General features: G+C 45.6%; 1 protein-coding gene across 4 annotated transcripts in view; it reads right to left on the reverse strand.

Moving 5' to 3' along the window:
- The window catches only part of LOC110515076 (SH3 and multiple ankyrin repeat domains protein 3), a 119,422-nt gene that overhangs the window by 2,809 nt on the left and 97,374 nt on the right, over positions 1-19,239 (reverse strand). For 3 of the 4 annotated variants that reach the window (XM_036972729.1, XM_036972728.1, XM_036972731.1), the window contains 2 exons: positions 11,859-12,061; positions 101-1,791 (listed from right to left, as the gene is read on the reverse strand). In XM_036972729.1, coding sequence (XP_036828624.1) covers positions 1,197-1,791; positions 11,859-12,061 — 798 coding nt within the window. In that variant the 3' untranslated portion in view covers positions 101-1,196. Of the gene's footprint in view, positions 1-100; positions 1,792-11,367; positions 11,417-11,858; positions 12,062-19,239 lie in introns of those variants that run through there. The other variant, XM_036972732.1, reaches the window with a different exon arrangement.

Consider the following 19,239-nt stretch of genomic DNA (forward strand, 5'->3'; position numbering starts at 1 on the left):
TAACAGGGTAATGTAATAGACTAACAGGGTAATGTAGAAGACCAACAGGGCAGATAACATGGCAATGTAGTAGACTAACAGGATAATGTATTAAACTAACATGGTAGACTAATAGGGTAGACTAACAGGGTAATGTAATAGACTAACAGGGTAATGTAGAAGACCAACAGGGTAGATAACATGGTAATGTAGTAGACTAACAGACAATAGGGTAATGTAGCAGACTAACAGGGTAGGGTAAGATACTAACAGGGTAATGTAGGAGACTAACATAGCAATGTAGTAGACAAACAGGGTAAGGCAGGAGACTAACGTAGTAGACTAACATGTTAGACTTACATGGCAATGTAGTACACTAACAGGGTAGACAGCATGGTAATGTAGAGGACGAGCAGAGTAGTGTAGTGGACTAACATGGTAATATAGTAGACTAACATAGTAAGGTAGTAGAATAACAGGGTAGATAGGTAGACTAACATAGTAACGTAGTAGACTAACAGGGTAATGTAGTAGACTAACAGGGTAATGTAATAGACGAACATTGTAATGTAGTAGACTGACGCGATAATGTAGTAGACTGACACTGTAATGTAGTAGACTGACACGGTAATGTAGTAGACTAACAGGGTAATGTAGTAGACTAACAGGGTAATGTAGTAGACTAACATGGTAATGTAGTAGACTAACAGTGTAATGTAGTAGACTAACAGTGTAATGTAGTAGACTAACATGGTAATGTAGTAGACTAACATGGTAATGTAGTGGACTAACAGGTTAACGATGAAGTCTCATCCACCACTTCTCATCCTTCCCTAAACAGAATAAAGTTGTGAAACACAAAATGTTATTTAAATATATCTATTCCTAATAAACATTTATCATCAGTTTCATTATTGGAAAATATGTCGACATTGTAGATATTTCGATGGAGGAGGTATTTTCTTGTATATTCATAAAAAGTTAATACTAAATGCTCAACTCCATGTGATGCTGTCTTTGGAAAATAGATGTCTGAAAGCATACTGCCACTGGTGTTGCCAGGTTACAGCCACTGGTGTTGCCAGGTTACAGCCACTGGTGTTGCCAGGTTACAGCCACTGGTGTTGCCAGGTTACAGCCACTGGTGCTGCCAGAATACCTCCAGAGGGTTAGGGTTCAGGTGTGACAGCCCTTCAGTGATATCAGGGGTTAGAGGTTCAGTTGTCCAGCAGTTGTCGGAGTGCTCTCTCAATGTTCATGCGGTGCCCGACTCGTGTCACGCCTAGTTCAGCGAAGTCATCCTTGGTGAGGGCAGGGAGGTGGGAACCCTCAATCTCATGCTCCTGGAAGCGGGCACGATGCTCTGCCAAACCAACACTCTCCAGCCAGTCTCCCACATCATACTTACTCCACAGAGCTAGAGGGCGTTGGCGCCACGGCCGCAGGGCGAGCAAGGGGGAGCCCAGTACGGGGGAGGGGCAGGGGGAGGCGTGGGGGGAGGGGGAGGGCGAGCGGGAACGGGTTCGAGCGCTGGCACTCCGCATTACGAAGCGGACCTCCTTGGGCTCCGAAGGCAAGCTGAGGCTAGACGACTTGAGGATGGTGTGGTGGTGATGGGAGGAGCTAAGGCCAAAGCCCCGCCCAGGACTGACCTCTGACCTGTCTGGTGAGAGGACAGGGGCAGGTGAGGGGGAGGGGCTGGGACTGCGGCGAGGTGTGATTGGGTAGCGGCTCCCCGGGCGGACTGTGTAGGTGGTGCCACCAAAACCTCTCTGGGAGATGGTGTGGACATCCCCAAGACTACTAAACAACCTGAGAGAGAGGGAGAGGGACAGGGAGATGGAGGGAAAGAAGGACAGGGAGATGGAGGGGGAGAGGGACAGGGAGGGGGAGATGGAGATGGAGGGGGACAGGGAGATGGAGGGGGAGAGGAAGATGGAGGGGGAGAGGGACAGGGAGATGGAGGGAGAGAAGGACAGGGAGATGGAGGGGGAGAGGGACAGGGAAATGGAGGGGGACAGGGAGATGGAGGGACAGGGAGATGGAGGGGGAGAGGGAGATGGAGAGGGACAGGGAGATGGAGGGAGAGAAGGACAGGGAGATGGAGGGACAGGGAGATGGAGGGGGAGAGGGAGATGGAGGGAAAGAAGGACAGGGAGATGGAGGGAAAGAAGGAGGGAGAGAGGGAGATGGAGGGAAAGAAGGACAGGGAGATGGAGGGAAAGAAGGAGGGGGAGAGGGACAGGGAGATGGAGGGGGAGAGGGACAGGGAGATGGAGGGGGGGAGAGGGACAGGGAGATGGAGGGGGAGAGAAGGACAGGGAGATGGAGGGGGGGAGAGGGACAGGGAGATGGAGGGGGAGAGAAGGACAGGGAGATGGAGGGGGAGAGAAGGACAGGGAGATGGAAGGGGAGAGGGACAGGGAGATGGAGGGGGAGAGAAGGACAGGGAGATGGAGGGGGAGAGAAGGACAGGGAGATGGAGGGGGAGAGAAGGACAGGGAGATGGAGGGAAAGAAGGAGGGAGAGAGGGAGATGGAGGGAAAGAAGGACAGGGAGATGGAGGGAAAGAAGGAGGGGGAGAGGGACAGGGAGATGGAGGGGGAGAGGGACAGGGAGATGGAGGGGGGAGAGGGACAGGGAGATGGAGGGGGAGAGGGACAGGGAGATGGAGGGGGAGAGAAGGACAGGGAGATGGAGGGGGAGAGGGACAGGGAGATGGAGGGGGAGAGAAGGACAGGGAGATGGAGGGGGAGAGAAGGACAGGGAGATGGAGATGGAGGTGGAGAGGGACAGGGAGATGGAGGGAGAGAAGGACAGGGAGTTGGAGGGAGAGAAGGACAGGGAGATGGAGGGAAAGAAGGACAGGGAGATGGAGATGGAGGTGGAGAGGGACAGGGAGATGGAGGGAGAGAAGGACAGGGAGTTGGAGGGAGAGAAGGACAGGGAGATGGAGAGGGTCAGGGAGATGGAGGGAAAGAAGGACAGGGAGATGGAGGGGGAGAGGGAGATGGAGGGAAAGAAGGACAGGAAGATGGAGAGGGACAAAGGAAAGATAAAGCAACAACTGAACAGAGTTTAGCATCAAAACTATACATTTATTAGAGTTGTTAACTACTGCAGAATATTAATAACCCAACGAGAGTCATGACCTAAAGAAGAATAGTCATAGTCTATTGAAGGAAGTCAGTCTCATCCATGCTGCAGCCAGTGACCTGTTAAGCACACATTCACCCACATCAGACATTAGGCAGTCCCTCCAGGATTCTGCGATCGCATAATTCAAAGCAAAATCAGCCAAACCACTTATATTAATCAAAATCTCACAAATTGTGACCAAACACTGCACTCTTACCGCATAAAAGCATCCAATCAAAGAGGCTTCGCAATTTCGACCAGTTTTACAGCTTAAAACAGCCTGATCAAACCACACGTCATCAAACGTGTTCCCGTCAGTGTGTGAAGGTTTATAGATTACAACTGACAGGCAGAACAATGAACAGGAATCCATTTAATTTACAAACAAAAATCACAGCTAAAGATCATGCAAAACTATTTCAAAATGTTCTACATGAAAGTGGGGGAAATAGTTTTGCTCTCCGTGCAACATTGTGCTGGAACACAGGAGAAAGTCACTTCAACACAGGAGAAAGTCACTTCACTTCAAGAATGACTTACAGTTAAGATGAATGCACTAACATCTTACATACCAAGCATATATTAAGTTCCCTACAGGTTATAGTAAAGAGGAGAAGCCCCCAGTCCTACCTACCTACAAAAACACTATTGTAAATACTACAGTATACCACATTCTGCAAAAATGACAGTATACCACAGTCCACAAACACACTACTGTAAAAACTACAGTATAAACTGGGTGTTTTGAGCCCTGAATTCTGATTGGCTGAAACCCATGCTATATCAGACCGTATACCACTGGTATGACAAACCATTTAGTTTTACTGCTCTAATTACATTGGTAACAAGTTTATAATAGCAATAAAGCACCTCGGGGGTTTGTGATATATATACCACGGCTAAGGGCTGTGTACAGGCACTCCACATTGTGTCGTGCATAAGAACAGTCCTAAGCCATGGTGTATTGGTCATATACCACAGCTCCTCGGGCCATATCACTTAAGTATACCATAGTCTGCAAAAACACTACGAAAATATTTGAGTACTACAATCTGCAAAAACACTACATAAATAATGGTAACACTTTACTTGACACCCAGCGTCATAACACGTTATGACACGGTAATAACCATGTCATAATATGTCATACCAGCTGACATAACTTATCAACCTGTTATAACATGTCATAACAGCTGACATAACTTATCAACCTGTTATAACATGTCATAACAGCTGACATAACTTATCAAAACCTGTAATAATATGGTCATGACACGGTAATAACCATGTTATAATATGTCATAACAGCTGACATAACTTATCAACCTGTTATAACATGTCATAACAGCTGACATAACTTATCAAAACCTGTTATAACATGTCATAACAGCTGACACAACTTATCAACCTGTTATAATATGTCATAACAGCTGACATAACTTATCAAAACCTGTAATAATATGGTCATAACACTGTCATGGCATATTTAAACCTGTTGTGACATATATTGAGTTATTTTACGGCTGGTTATGACACCTACATAAGAGTGTCAAAACCCACCACACAATACAAAACATTTCATTATGCCATTGATGTCAGACATGCAGGGAACCACAATGCTCTGTTGCTGAATGACTGTGGTAAATGTTGCTAATGACTGGGGTAAATGTTGCTGATGACTGGGGTAAATGTTGCTGATTACTGGGGTAAATGTTGCTAATGACTGGGGTAAATGTTGCTGATGACTGGGGTAAATGTTGCTGATGACTGGGGTAAATGTTGCTGATGACTGGGGTAAATGTTGCTGATTACTGGGGTAAATGTTGCTAATGACTGGGGTAAATGTTGCTGATGACTGGGGTAAATGTTGCTGATGACTGGGGTAAATGTTGCTGATGACTGGGGTAAATGTTGCTGATTACTGGGGTAAATGTTGCTAATGACTGGGGTAAATGTTGCTGATGACTGGGGTAAATGTTGCTGATGACTGGGGTAAATGTTGCTGATTACTGGGGTAAATGTTGCTAATGACTGGGGTAAATGTTGCTGATGACTTGGGTAAATGTTGCTGATGACTGGGGTAAATGTTGCTGATTACTGGGGTAAATGTTGCTGATTACTGGGGTAAATGTTGCTAATGACTGGGGTAAATGTTGCTAATGACTGGGGTAAATGTTGCTGAATGACTGGGGTATATGTTGCTGATGACTGGGGTAAATGTTGCTGATGACTGGGGTAAATGTTGCTGAATGACTGGGGTAAATGTTTCTGATGACTGGGGTAAATGTTTCTGATGACTGGGGTAAATGTTGCTGATGACTGGGGTAAATGCTGCTGAATGACTGGGGTAAATGCTGCTGATGACTGGGGTAAATGTTGCTGATTACTGGGGTAAATGTTGCTGAATGACTGGGGTAAATGTTTCTGATGACTGGGGTAAATGTTGCTGATGACTGGGGTAAATGTTGCTGATGACTGGGGTAAATGTTGCTGATGACTGGGGTAAATGTTGCTGATGACTGGGGTAAATGCTGCTGATGACTGGGGTAAATGCTGCTGATGACTGGGGTAAATGTTGCTGATGACTGGGGTAAATGCTGCTGATGACTGGGGTAAATGCTGCTGATGACTGGGGTAAATGCTGCTGATGACTGGGGTAAATGTTGCTGATGACTGGGGTAAATGTTGCTGATGACTGGGGTAAATGTTGCTGATGACTGGGGTAAATGTTGCTGATGACTGGGGTAAATGTTGCTGATGACTGGGGTAAATGTTGCTGATGACTGGGGTAAATGTTGCTGATGACTGGGGTAAATGTTGCTGATGACTGGGGTAAATGCTGCTGATGACTGGGGTAAATGCTGCTGATGACTGGGGTAAATGTTGCTGATTACTGGGGTAAATGCTGCTGATGACTGGGGTAAATGTTGCTGATGACTGGGGTAAATGTTGCTGATGACTGGGGTAAATGTTGCTGATGACTGGGGTAAATGTTGCTGATGACTGGGGTAAATGTTGCTGATGACTGGGGTAAATGTTGCTGATGACTGGGGTAAATGTTGCTGATGACTGGGGTAAATGTTGCTGATGACTGGGGTAAATGTTGCTGATGACTGGGGTAAATGTTGCTGATGACTGGGGTAAATGTTGCTGATGACTGGGGTAAATGTTGCTGATGACTGGGGTAAATGTTGCTGATGACTGGGGTAAATGTTGCTGATGACTGGGGTAAATGTTGCTGATGACTGGGGTAAATGTTGCTGATGACTGGGGTAAATGTTGCTGATGACTGGGGTAAATGTTGCTGATTACTGGGGTAAATTTAGTTTAGTTTAGTTTATTTTTTTATTTTTACAGGGACCGTGCACATTAATCAACGTTTCAGTAAAAGTGCCGGTTTTAGCCAGCCGGCTAATTTTCAACCGCAGTCCCTGGGCAGGTTATTAAAAACAATTACAATATAGACAATAGCAGCATAGAACAAGCAAGACATAGCAACATAGGACAAGCAAGACGTAGCATACAGACAGAGTAACATAAAACAAAAAGCAGCAAGACAAAATTCATAAAAGCAACAAAGTGTTTCCACACCTCACAAGCTACAGACAACAGACAACATGGAAAGCGGCAACACACAGCTAGGGACCATGTTCACAAATCTGATTGACCTTTAGCCATGTCTTCAAGCATTTTGTGAAAGTGTGATATGTGGTGCAGTTATGTGTGTCTGATGGCAGTGTATTCCAGACATGGGAAGCTCTCACAGAGAATGCAGATTTACTAAAGGTGCTTTTCCTTAGGGGAACTATACAGTCACCTCTCATGGCAGACCTTGTGGATCTGCTGCCATATGTCTGGGTTTTCTGTTTAACAAAAATATTGAGTGGAGGGGGAGCCAGGCCATTAAGGATCTTGAATACAAGACATGCGTCGGTGTATTGCACAAGATTTTCCCAACTCAAGAGCTCATGCTTTCTAAGAATGTGACAATGATGATGGCTATTGGGCTTCCTATCAAGCACTTTGAGAGCCTGTTTGTAGACAGACTGAATAGGTTTTAATGTTGTACAGTAAGCTTGGGCCCAACTAGTCAAGCAGTATGTTAAGTGGGGGAGTATCATAGATTTGAAGTACAGTTTTGCTACCTCTGTAGTCAAACAATTTCGTATAAATCGGAAATTAGCCAGGTTGAATTTGGTTATTTGAATTACCTTTTTCACATGCTTTTTAAAAGAGAGGTTGGAATCAAGTATGATGCCAAGGTACTTAAAATCGGATACCACCTGGAGCTTCTCCCCTGACACATAGACATCTGGCTCAGTAGCATCTGTTGCCCTCTTTGTGAAGAACATGCAAACAGTTTTTTTCACATTGAGATGCAAACACGAGTCACTGAGCCACTTTGTAACCTGGACCATTACAGTAGTGAGTTCTTGTGCAGCTTGTTGTTTGCTCTTTGCATGCACATATATCACTGTATCATCTGCATACATTTGAACTTCAGACCCAGTACAGACAGAAGGCAGATCATTAATGTACAGGCTGAACAGGAGGGGCCCCAGTATTGACCCTTGGGGCACGCCCACATCATAGCTACGAGTGGGCGACAGCTCATTGCTCACTCTGACACACTGAGTTCCGCCTTCAAGGTATGATTTCATCCATCTCAAGGCATCAGGGGAAAAGTTGAACTTGGACAATTTTGTGATGAGAATCTCATGGTTAACAGTATCAAAAGCCTTCCTTAGGTCCAGAAACACAGCCCCAGCAGCACCCCCTTTGTCCATCTTGGACTTCACATTTTCCAGAAGAAAGCAGTTGGCCGTTTCTGTGGAGTGTTTCGCTCTGAAGCCAAACTGCATGGAGTGTAATGTGAAGGGGCTGTTGTTGAGGTGGGCAATCAGTTGTTCTGCTACACACTTTTCAACAACCTTTGACACCACAGGTAGTATACTAATGGGCCTGTAGTTACTCACGTCAGCACGGTCACCTGATTTAAAGATGGCCGTTATTATGGCCGACTTCGAAACCCTTGGAAACACACCAATAGAGACCAATAGATGTGTTGGTGACCTTAGTAATGGGGCCAATGAGTGACTCTTTGTAGTTTTTAAGAAAGGTAGAGTCCATCCCAAACACATCTTTGGCTTTAGAGTTCTTTAGTGAGCTAATCACCTTGTTCACCTTTGACTCAGAAACCTCCCTTATGATGAAGACAGGTTGAGTGTCATTCACTAGCACTGAGCCCAAGAAACAAGTGGAGGGGTTCTGTGTCAGTGCCCTGACAGAGTCAATAAAGTAGGAATTGAAGGCTATTGCTATTTCGACTGCATCCTGTGTTAGATTGTTATTCACCATGATTTCTAGTCTTTTTGCAGTGTTACTATGGTCTTTCCCTGTTAACTTTTTTAGATTCTCCCATATCAATTTAGAAATGCTTCTGATGACTGGGGTAAATGTTGCTGATGACTGGGGTAAATGTTGCTGGGTAAATGTTGCTGATGACTGGGGTAAATGCTGCTGGATGACTGGGGTAAATGTTGCTGGATGACTGGGGTAAATGTTGCTGATGACTGGGGTAAATGTTGCTGATGACTGGGGTAAATGTTGCTGATGACTGGGGTAAATGCTGCTGGATGACTGGGGTAAATGTTGCTGGGTAAATGTTGCTGATGACTGGGGTAAATGCTGCTGGATGACTGGGATAAATGTTGCTGGGTAAATGTTGCTGATGACTGGGGTAAATGCTGCTGGATGACTGGGGTAAATGTTGCTGGGGTAAATGTTGCTGATGACGGGTAAATGTTGCTGAATGACTGGGGTAAATGTTGCTGATGACTGGGGTAAATGTTGCTGGATTACTGGGGTAAATGTTGCTGATGACTGGGGTAAATGTTGCTGATGACTGGGGTAAATGTTGCTGATGACTGGGGTAAATGTTGCTGATGACTGGGGTAAATGCTGCTGGATGACTGGGGTAAATGTTGCTGGGGTAAATGTTGCTGATGACTGGGGTAAATGTTGCTGGATTACTGGGGTAAATGTTGCTGATGACTGGGGTAAATGTTGCTGGATTACTGGGGTAAATGTTGCTGATGACTGGGGTAAATGTTGCTGGATTACTGGGGTAAATGCTGGGGCAGATTTCAGGAGCAGGACAAGACACCCTCTTATTTAGTTATTTTTTAATACTTTTTGTGTAGTACTTCTGACACCTTTTTCTCCCCAATTTTCAGTCTTGTAACATCGCTGCAATGCCCATATGGACCCGAGAGGGGTGAAGGTTAAGAGCCATGCCGAAACACGACCCTGCCAAGCCGCACTGCTTCTTGACACACTGCTCGCCTAAACCGGAAGCCAGCCACACCAATGTCGTGGAGGAAACATCGTACAACTGGAAACCATGTCAGCGTGCATGCGCCCGGCCAACCACAGGAGTCGCTAGAGTGCGTTGGGACAAGGACGTCCGGCTGGCCAAACCCTCCCCTAATCCGGACAATGTTGGGCCAATTGTCCGTCACCTCATGGGTCTCCCGGTTGCGAACTGGCTGCGACACAGCCCGGGATCGAACCCGGATGCAGTGCCTTAGACCGCTGAGCCACTCGGGACGCCACACACCCTCTTTTTGACTGATGACTGATATAAGGGCCTGTATGTGATAGGCCTATCTGGCTTATATGGAGATCTTTGTGGGCTATACTCAGCCTTGTCTCAGGATGGTAAGTTGGTGGTTGAAGATATCCCTTTAGTGGTGTGGGGGCTGTGCTTTGGCAAAGTGGGTGGGGTTATATCCTTCCTGTTTGGCCCTGTCCGGGGGTGTCCTCGGATGGGGCCACAGTGTCTCCTGACCCCTCCTGTCTCAGCCTCCAGTATTTATGCTGCAGTAGTTTGTGTCGGGGGGCTAGGGTCAGTTTGTTATATCTGGAGTACTTCTCCTGTCCTATTCGGTGTCCTGTGTGAATCTAAGTGTGCATCCTCTAATTCTCTCCTTCTCTCTTTCTTTCTCTCTCTCGGAGGACCTGAGCCCTAGGACCATGCCCCAGGACTACCTGACATGATGACTCCTTGCTGTCCCCAGTCCACCTGGCCATGCTGCTGCTCCAGTTTCAACTGACCTGAGCCCTAGGACCATGCCCCAGGACTACCTGACATGATGACTCCTTGCTGTCCCCAGTCCACCTGGCCATGCTGCTGCTCCAGTTTCAACTGTTCTGCCTTGTTATTATTCGACCATGCTGGTCATTTATGAACATTTGAACATCTTGGCCATGTTCTGTTATAATCTCCACCCGGCACAGCCAGAAGAGGACTGGCCACCCCACATAGCCTGGTTCCTCTCTAGGTTTCTTCCTAGGTTTTGGCCTTTCTAGGGAGTCCAAAACCTTGGAGGAACTGACTAGAGCACTAGTCTAGAGAGACAGTTATCATTAGGGCCAGCGGATATCACAACAACAAACATCACAAAACCTTGGAGGAACTGACTAGAGCACTAGTCTAGAGAGACAGTTATCATTAGGGCCAGCGGATATCACAACAACAAACATCACAAAACCTTGGAGAAACTGACTAGAGCACTAGTCTAGAGAGACAGTTATCATTAGGGCACTAGTCTAGAGAGACAGTTATCATTAGGGCACTAGTCTAGAGAGACAGTTATCATTAGGGCACTAGTCTAGAGAGACAGTTATCATTAGGGCACTAGTCTAGAGAGACAGTTATCATTAGGGCACTAGTCTAGAGAGACAGTTATCATTAGGGCACTAGTCTAGAGAGAGGTTATCATTAGAGCACTAGTCTAGAGAGAGGTTATCATAAGAGCACTAGTCTAGAGAGGTTATCATTAGGGCACTAGTTAGAGAGAGATTATCATTAGGGTACTAGTCTAGAGAGAGGTTATCATTAGGGCACTAGTCTAGAGAGAGATTATCATTAGGGTACTAGTCTAGAGAGAGGTTATCATTAGGGCACTAGTCTAGAGAGACAGATACCATTAGGGCACTAGTTAAAGAGACAGTTATCATTAGGGAACTAGTTAAAGCGACAGTTATCATTAGGGCACTAGTTAAAGAGACAGATATCATTAGGGCACTAGTTAAAGAGACAGTTATCATTATGGCACTAGTAAAAGAGACAGTTGTCTTTAGAACACTACTTTAGAGAGGAAAGAGTTTTCATTAGGCTACTGGTGTAGCGAATAGAGAGTTAGTTCATGTTAGTTTATTATGTAGATAGGAAGAGGCGGTGTTTACCCAGCAATCTAAAACCTACGCTTTACTCTCTCCATTGTCTTGGCGACATCTGCAAGAACACAGAGAAATACATGCTAACTCTGTTGTTACCTAGAACACAGAAATACATGCTAACTCTATTGTTACCTAGAACACAGAAATACATGCTAACTCTGTTGTTACCTAGAACACAGAGAAATACATGCTAACTCTGTTGTTACCTAGAACACAGAAATACATGCTAACTCTATTGTTACCTAGAACACAGAAATACATGCTCACTGTGCTGTTACCTAGAACACAGAGAAATACATGCTCACTGTGCTGTTACCGAGAACACAGAGAAACCACATGCTAGCTGTGAAATGACCTATGACACAGAGAAACCACATGCTCACTGTGCTGTTACCTAGAACACAGAGAAATACATGCTCACTCTGCTGTTACCAAGAACACATAAATACATGCTCATACATGTTACCTCGTGGAATATATTAATGCAGTGAGGTTACCTTGCTCCGCCCACAGGGGACCTGTGTCCAGGGTCCAGCAGTCCTGCAGGCTCCTCTCCGAGTGAGTGGGAGTCTTTGCTGAGTAACTGGAGACGTGAGGCCAGCTCCAGCCCACCACCCCCCACGGCAGTTGGCCTGCCCTCCTCAGGGCTACTCTGCCTGGGTCGAGACTCGGACACCTCCCCCCAAAGTTTAGATCTCCTCTGTAACACACAACAATCAACAAACCAATATCAACAACAACTGGAAAGAAAGAGCAAAGTCATGCGACTGAAATCCATGAACACCAAAAAGGTGCCATTTTTAGTAGTAGCAGTGCACCACATTAAAGGAGTATGTTACTGGATAATACAGTAGGAAATGGGGTTAGGGCATATCAATGACCCAAGCCCAGTTCATTTAATCCCTATCATTGTGTCGCTGAGTTGTCGTAATGCTGCAGCAAATGTACATTATACCCTTATATGTCCCTCTTACTGCCCTGAATGTCTCTGCTGATCCTGCAGCTATTGTATGCAGTAATCATGTATGATTTGTTCAGGGGCAGAACGACAGATATGTATGTTGTCAGCTTGGGGATTTGAACTTGCAACCTTTTAGTTACTAGTCCAACGCTCTAACCACTAGGCTACCCTGCCGCCCCAATTATAGTCTGCTGCTGGAAAAATTAATTATTAAAAATAATTATTTATAATGATGGCCTACACCAGCCAAATGCGGACAATGCTGGGCCAATTGTGCGCCGCCCTACGGGACTCCCAATCACGGCCGGTTGTGATACAGCCTGGATTCTAACCAGGGTGTCTGTAATGACGCCTTTTGCACTGAGCTGCAGTGCCGTAGACTGCTATGCCAATCTTACTAATGACATGCCACTCACTGGCTTACAGTACTGCAACACTTAAAGAGCTACAGGGTGTTTCAGAAAAGTTGGCAAGAAATAAGTTAGCTCTAAATATTTCAAAAACTAAAAGTATTGTATTTGAGATAAATTATTCACTAAACCCTTAACCACAACTAAATCTTGTTTTCTTGCACCTGGACTACTGTTCAGTCATGCGTTCAGGTGTTCGAGATCCGAGAAACCTCGGAAATTACTATTGGCTCAGAACAGGGCAGCACGGCTGGCTCTTAAATGAACACAGAGAGCTAACATCCTAGCATGTCAATCTCTCCTGGCTCAAAGTAGGGGACAGATTGACTTCATCAATATTTGTTTTTGTAAGAAGTATTAACATTCTGAATGCACTGAGCTGTCTATTTAAACTACTAAACTACTAGTCCCTAAGTCCAGAACAGACTATGGGAGGTGCACAGTACTAGATAGAGCCATGACTACATGGACCTATATTCCACATCAGGTATCTGATGCCAGCAGAGGTCTTTTCACAGTCCCTAAGTCCAGAACAGACTATGGGAGGGGCATAGTACTATATAGAGCCATGACTACATGGAACTATATTCCATGTCAGGTATCTGATGCCAGCAGAGGTCTCTTCACAGTCCCTAAGTCCAGAACAGACTATGGAAGGGGCATAGTCCTACATAGAGACATGACAACATGGACCTATATTCCATGTCAGGTATCTGATGCCACCAGAGGTCTCTTCACAGTCCCTAAGTCCAGAACAGACTATGGGAGGGGCATAGTCCTACATAGAGACATGACAACATGGACCTATATTCCATGTCAGGTATCTGATGCCAGCAGAGGTCTCTTCAAAGTCCCTAAGTCCAGAACAGACTATGGGGAGGGTCCTACATAGAGCCATAACTACATGGACCTATATTCCACATCAGGTATCTGATGCCAGCAGTAGAATCATATTTTTAAAACTAATAAAGATACACCTTTTGGAACATCAAGGACTGTGAACAGACACACACACAGGCACAGACACACAAACACATGATAACACACACATGTACACATTAATTTTGTATTGTAAATATGTGGTAGTAGAGTAGTGGCCTTAGAGCACACACTGTGTTGTGAAATGTAATGGCATGTAATATTTTGTATTGTACATAACTGCCATAATGTTTCTGGTCCCCAGGAAGAGTAGCTGATGTCTTGGCAGCAGCTACCGTGGATCCTTAATAAACCCCAGGAAGAGTAGCTGATGTCTTGGCAGCAGCTACCGGGGATCCATTATAAACCCCAGGAAGAGTAGCTGATGTCTTGGCAGCAGCTACCGGGGATCCTTAATAAATTAAAGGTGGTCAGCCATGTAGAAACGGTACAAACACAGCAAACCGATACAGCCCACTCATCCTGTGGTAGAGTCACATTGAACAGGTACAACTCTGGGTGATGACATCATCAAAGGGGAAAGGTCAAGGCCAATAATAACCATGAACACATGAATAGTAATCATACTATACTGCAGTACAATAACATACTATACTAACATACTACTAACATACTATACTAAGTACAGTAACATATTGAATGTCATTATTGATATAGTGTCCACACTATGACAGTAACCCTACTAAACCATATAGATGGATTCAGGGCTCTTGTGCCAGAAAGCCTGTTTTAATATGTGCAGCGTCATTGAGGGCTTCATCATGTTTAAGTATTTTGTACTTATTAGGTTCAAAGTCAAGGAAAGTAATATTGAATTGCGTGTGGGCATTCCTTGTCAAGTTACTACATATTTTTGGTGAAGGATAACACTTGATCAGCATATACAGGGCGATGTACTAGCTAGCTAAAAAACAGTGGAGGTAGTCAGTTGAGCTAACGTAGGCTAATGCGATTAGTATGAGGTTGTAAGTAACAAGAACATTTCCCAGGACATAGACAAATCTGATATTGGCAGAAAGCTTAAATTCTTGTTAATCTAGGGTGTCCAATGTACAGTAGCTATTACAGAGAAAGAATACCATGCTATTGTTTGAGGAGAGTGCACAGTTTGGAGCATGAAAAGTTATTAATAAACAAATTAGGCACATTTGGGCAGTCTTGATACAAAACGTTGAACAGAAATGCAATGGTTCATTGGATCAGGTGAACTTTGCACATACACTGCTGCTATCTAGTGGCCAATATCTAAATTGCATCTGGGCTGTAATAATACATTATGGCCTTTCTCTGGCATTTCAAAGATGTTGGTACAAAAAATATATAAAAAAGGGTTGGTTTTTTCTTTGTATTATCTTTTGTGTTATATTCTCCTACATTCCTTTCACATTTCCACAATCTTCAAAGAGTTTCCTTTCAAATGGTACCAAGAAAATTCATATCCTTGCTTCGGGGCCTGAGCTACAGGCATTTAGATTTTGGTATGTCATTTTCGGCAAAACATTTTTTTAAAGGGGCCGATCCTTATAAATGAGCGACGGAGAGCAGGCACCGCTGGAGAGAAACGCTGACGGTGACAATCAGCAGCATGTGGAAATTGCTAACGAGGATCAAGGACAAGTTGGCGTAATAATGGCAATGTTTGGGACTATCACTGAGGTTGTGGAAGAGAATGAGGACTGGATGGAATTTGTGGAATGGTTGGGACACTTTTTCTTGGCAAATGGAATTACAGATGAGGCTAAACAGCGCTTTATTCTCTTGTGTGTGTGTGGGACTAAAACCTACAAGCTAATGAGGAATTTGGCTACAAGTTGGAGTTGCTCTTGTTCAGACTCACCACAATCCAATGCCTTCAGTGATTCAAATTCAACTGCCATTTTCAGAAAACAGGTCAGTCTGTTGCTGAATTACGTGAGCTCTGTGAACACTGAGTTTGGGGCTATGTTAGAGGACATGCTCTGTGATAGATTAGCCTGTGGCATTGATGAGGACAGCATACAGCGCCGTTTGCTGGGTGAAGCCACATTGACTTTCAATCTCAAGGGATGGCGATGGCCACCAGTAATGTCAAAAATATTCAAAAGGCCAACAGTGTAAGTTGTGCAGGTGACAAAAGAGGCAGCAGGAAAAAGGGGAAAAGCAGTGGAATGTTTTAGATGTGGGGGAACACAAACAACTGTAAGTTCAATGAGTCTGTCTGCCACAATTGCAACAAAAAGAGACATTTAGCTAAAACATGCAGGGGTCCTAGGAGCAAGCCAGAGGGTGGACAGACTGGGCAGGACAAGTTCACAGCAATGAAGCCAGAGTCAGCAGCACGCCACCTAGATTCCACACTTCAAGATTGCTTCGATCACGTGGACTGGGATATGTTACGGATAGCATCGGACAATAACATTGATGTATACAGTGATTCGGTGAGCGAGTTTATTAACAAGTGCATCGCAAGGCAACCGGAAACATGACCGAATACAAACACTGTAGCTATTCCCTCCGCAAGGCAATCAAACAAGCTAAGCATCAGTATAGAGACAAAATAGAGCCGCAATTCAATGGCTCAGACACGAGACGTATGTGGCAGGGTCTACAGTCAATCACGGACTACAAAAAGAAAACCAGCCCCATCGCGAACCACGATGTCCTGCTCCCAGGCAAACTAAACACCTTCTTTGCTCGCTTTGAGGACAATACAGTGCCACTGACACGGCCCGCTACCAAAACATTTAAACGTGTCAACCCTCGCAAGGCTGCCGGCCCAGACGGTATCCCTTGCCGCGTCCTCAGAGTATGTGTTTACGGACATATTCAATCAATCCCTATCCCAGTCTGCTGTTCCCACATGCTTCAAGAGGGCCACCATTGTTCCTGTTCCCAAGAAAGCTAAGGTAACTGAGCTATACGACTATCGCCCCCGTATCACTCACTTCCATCATCATGAAGTGCTTTGAGAGACTAGTCAAGGATCATATCACCTCCACCCTACATGACACCCTAGACCCACTCCAATTTGCTTACCGCCCCAATAGGTCCACAGACAATGCAATCGCAACCACACTGCCCAAGAGGAATACCTATGTAAGATATCTGTTCATCGATTACAGCTCAGCATTTAATACCATAGAACCCTCCAAACGTGTCATTAAGCTCGAGACCCTGGGTCTCGACTCTGCCCTGTGCAACTGGGTCCTGGACTTTCTGACGGGTCGCCCACAGGTGGTGAGGGTAGGAAACAACATCTCCACCCTGCTGATCCTCAACACTGGGGCCCCACAAGGGTGTGTTCTCAGCCCTCTCCTGTACTCCCTGTTCAACCATGACTGCATGGCCATGCACGCCTCCAACTCAATCATCAAGTTTGCAGACGACACTACAGTGGTAGGCTTGATTACCAACAACGACGAGACGGCCTACAGGGAGGAGGTGAGGGTCCTCGGAGTGTGGTGTCAGGAAAATAACCTCACACTCAACGTCAACAAAACAAAGGAGATGATCGTGGACTTCAGGATACAGCAGAGGGATCATCCCCCGATCCACATCGACGGGACAGTAGTGGAAAGTTTTAAGTTCCTCAGCTGGTCCAAAAAGACTGTAAATGGAAGTGCGGGCCAGCTCAAGAGAAAGCTTTCAAAGAAGTGAAAGCACTACTACAATCACCAAAACTGCTTGTTCATTTTGATCAAGACAAAGAGATCATTCTGTCATGTGATGCCCTATGGCGTCGGGGCAGTAGTGTTTCATCAGATGGAGGAGAAACGCATTGGATTCGCATCACACACGCTGACGAGTTCTGAGAAGAGTTATTCACAGTTAGACAAGGAAGGTCTGGCCATAGTTTTGGCTGTGAAATGCTTTCATCAGTACCTCTACTGTCGTCATTTCACCATATGCACTGACCAGCAACCACTGATGAGCCTGTTCAGTGAATCAAGATGCATTTCTCCAATGGCTTCAGCAAGGATACCACACTGGGCCCTCACACAGTCAGCTTACCTGTACATTATAGTGTACAGAGAAGGGAAGGACAATGCAAACGCAGACACACTCAGCCGTCTCCCGCTACCAGAGATGCCTGCCACAACTGTGGTGCCTCTCGAGACAATTTTCCTAATGGAAAGATTGTCAAACTCACATGTGAATGACAAATAGATCAAACAGTGGACAGACCGGGATCCTATCCTGGCCCAAGTGAAAAGATTCCTTATGCAGGGTTGGCCTCCCGTCATAGAGGATGAGGGACTGAGACCTTACGCAAAGTGCAAAACTGAGCTGAGTGTGCAGGATGGCTGCATACTCTGGTGGTCCAGAGTGGTTGTTCCGGCCACTGGCCCTGCACAAGTCATGGATGAGGTCCATCTGGTGGCCTAACATGGATCAGGATGTAGAAAACAAAGTGAAATCATGTTCTGAGCACCAGATCAACCAGAAGATGGCTCCGCCCACGCCACTACATCTGTGGGAGTGGCCTGACCACCCATGGTCCAGGCTGCACATAGACTTTGCAGGTCCTTTCGTGGGTCACATGTTCCTTGTCATGGTGGACGCACACTCCCAGTGGCTGCAGGCTATCATCATGAGCAACATCACAGTGACCACAACAATCGAAAAGCTTCGGCAGGTGTTTGCAACCCTTGGACTCTCTTGTGTCCGACAACGCAACAAACCTGTGATTTGTTCCAAGAATGAATGCGGAGAAACGGGATTCGCCATGTCCGCAGCGCTCCGTTTCACACGGCCTCGAACGACTTAGTGGAGCGGGCTGTGCAGACACTGAAAGAGGGGCTCAAAAAGATGACTGGGGGAACCATCACAACTAAGCTCTCTCGTTTCTTGTTCCAGTACCGCATCATGCCACAAACAACAACAAGTCAAGCTCCAGTTGAGATGTTGATGGGCAAAAAGCCAAAAGCTCACCTTGATCTACCGAGTCTGGACATCAAAGCACGAGTGGAACGTAAGCAGGAGAAACGAAAAGAGAGACATGACCACCACGCGAGGCAGACAGTTAAAACCCAATGACACTGTCTCTATCCAGAACTTCACAAGCAGCCAGCGTTAGTTGCCAGGTATCATTCTGAGTCAGAGCTGTCCAGTCTCCTCTGTGGTCAAACTGACTGATGGTCAAGTCATACGCAGACACAAGGACCACATCTGCCTGCGCTATGACAAAGAAAAGGCCACGGTTGCAGACAGAACCACGGCGGGAGGTATACAAGTTGAAACCCTACAGGAAACAGGATCTGAGGAGCAAGGGCATTCAGTGGTTCCTGCAGAGGATGATGGACTTTCTTTCACAAACACCCAACCTGCTCCACTGGGAGACGCCTTCGTGGCACAGCAGGAGTACTGCGCAGAATACAGCCACAAGCTTCCTGAAAGACTAACTCTGTAGTTGAGACTGAGAGGCTTGTGGTGTTAGCGTTTGTTTGGAACAGCAGACTTTGTTGAAAATAAATAATGACTGTCATTTTTTGTTTGTTTACAATTACAGTACCACTAGCAGAAGTTCTAAAGTGTTGAAAAGAAAAGAAAACGTGGTTTACTTGTTAATCTGATGTTCTTTCCTCACAG

This window comes from Oncorhynchus mykiss, unplaced genomic scaffold (genome assembly GCF_013265735.2).
Source record: "Oncorhynchus mykiss isolate Arlee unplaced genomic scaffold, USDA_OmykA_1.1 un_scaffold_191, whole genome shotgun sequence".
Lineage (NCBI taxonomy): Eukaryota > Metazoa > Chordata > Actinopteri > Salmoniformes > Salmonidae > Oncorhynchus > Oncorhynchus mykiss.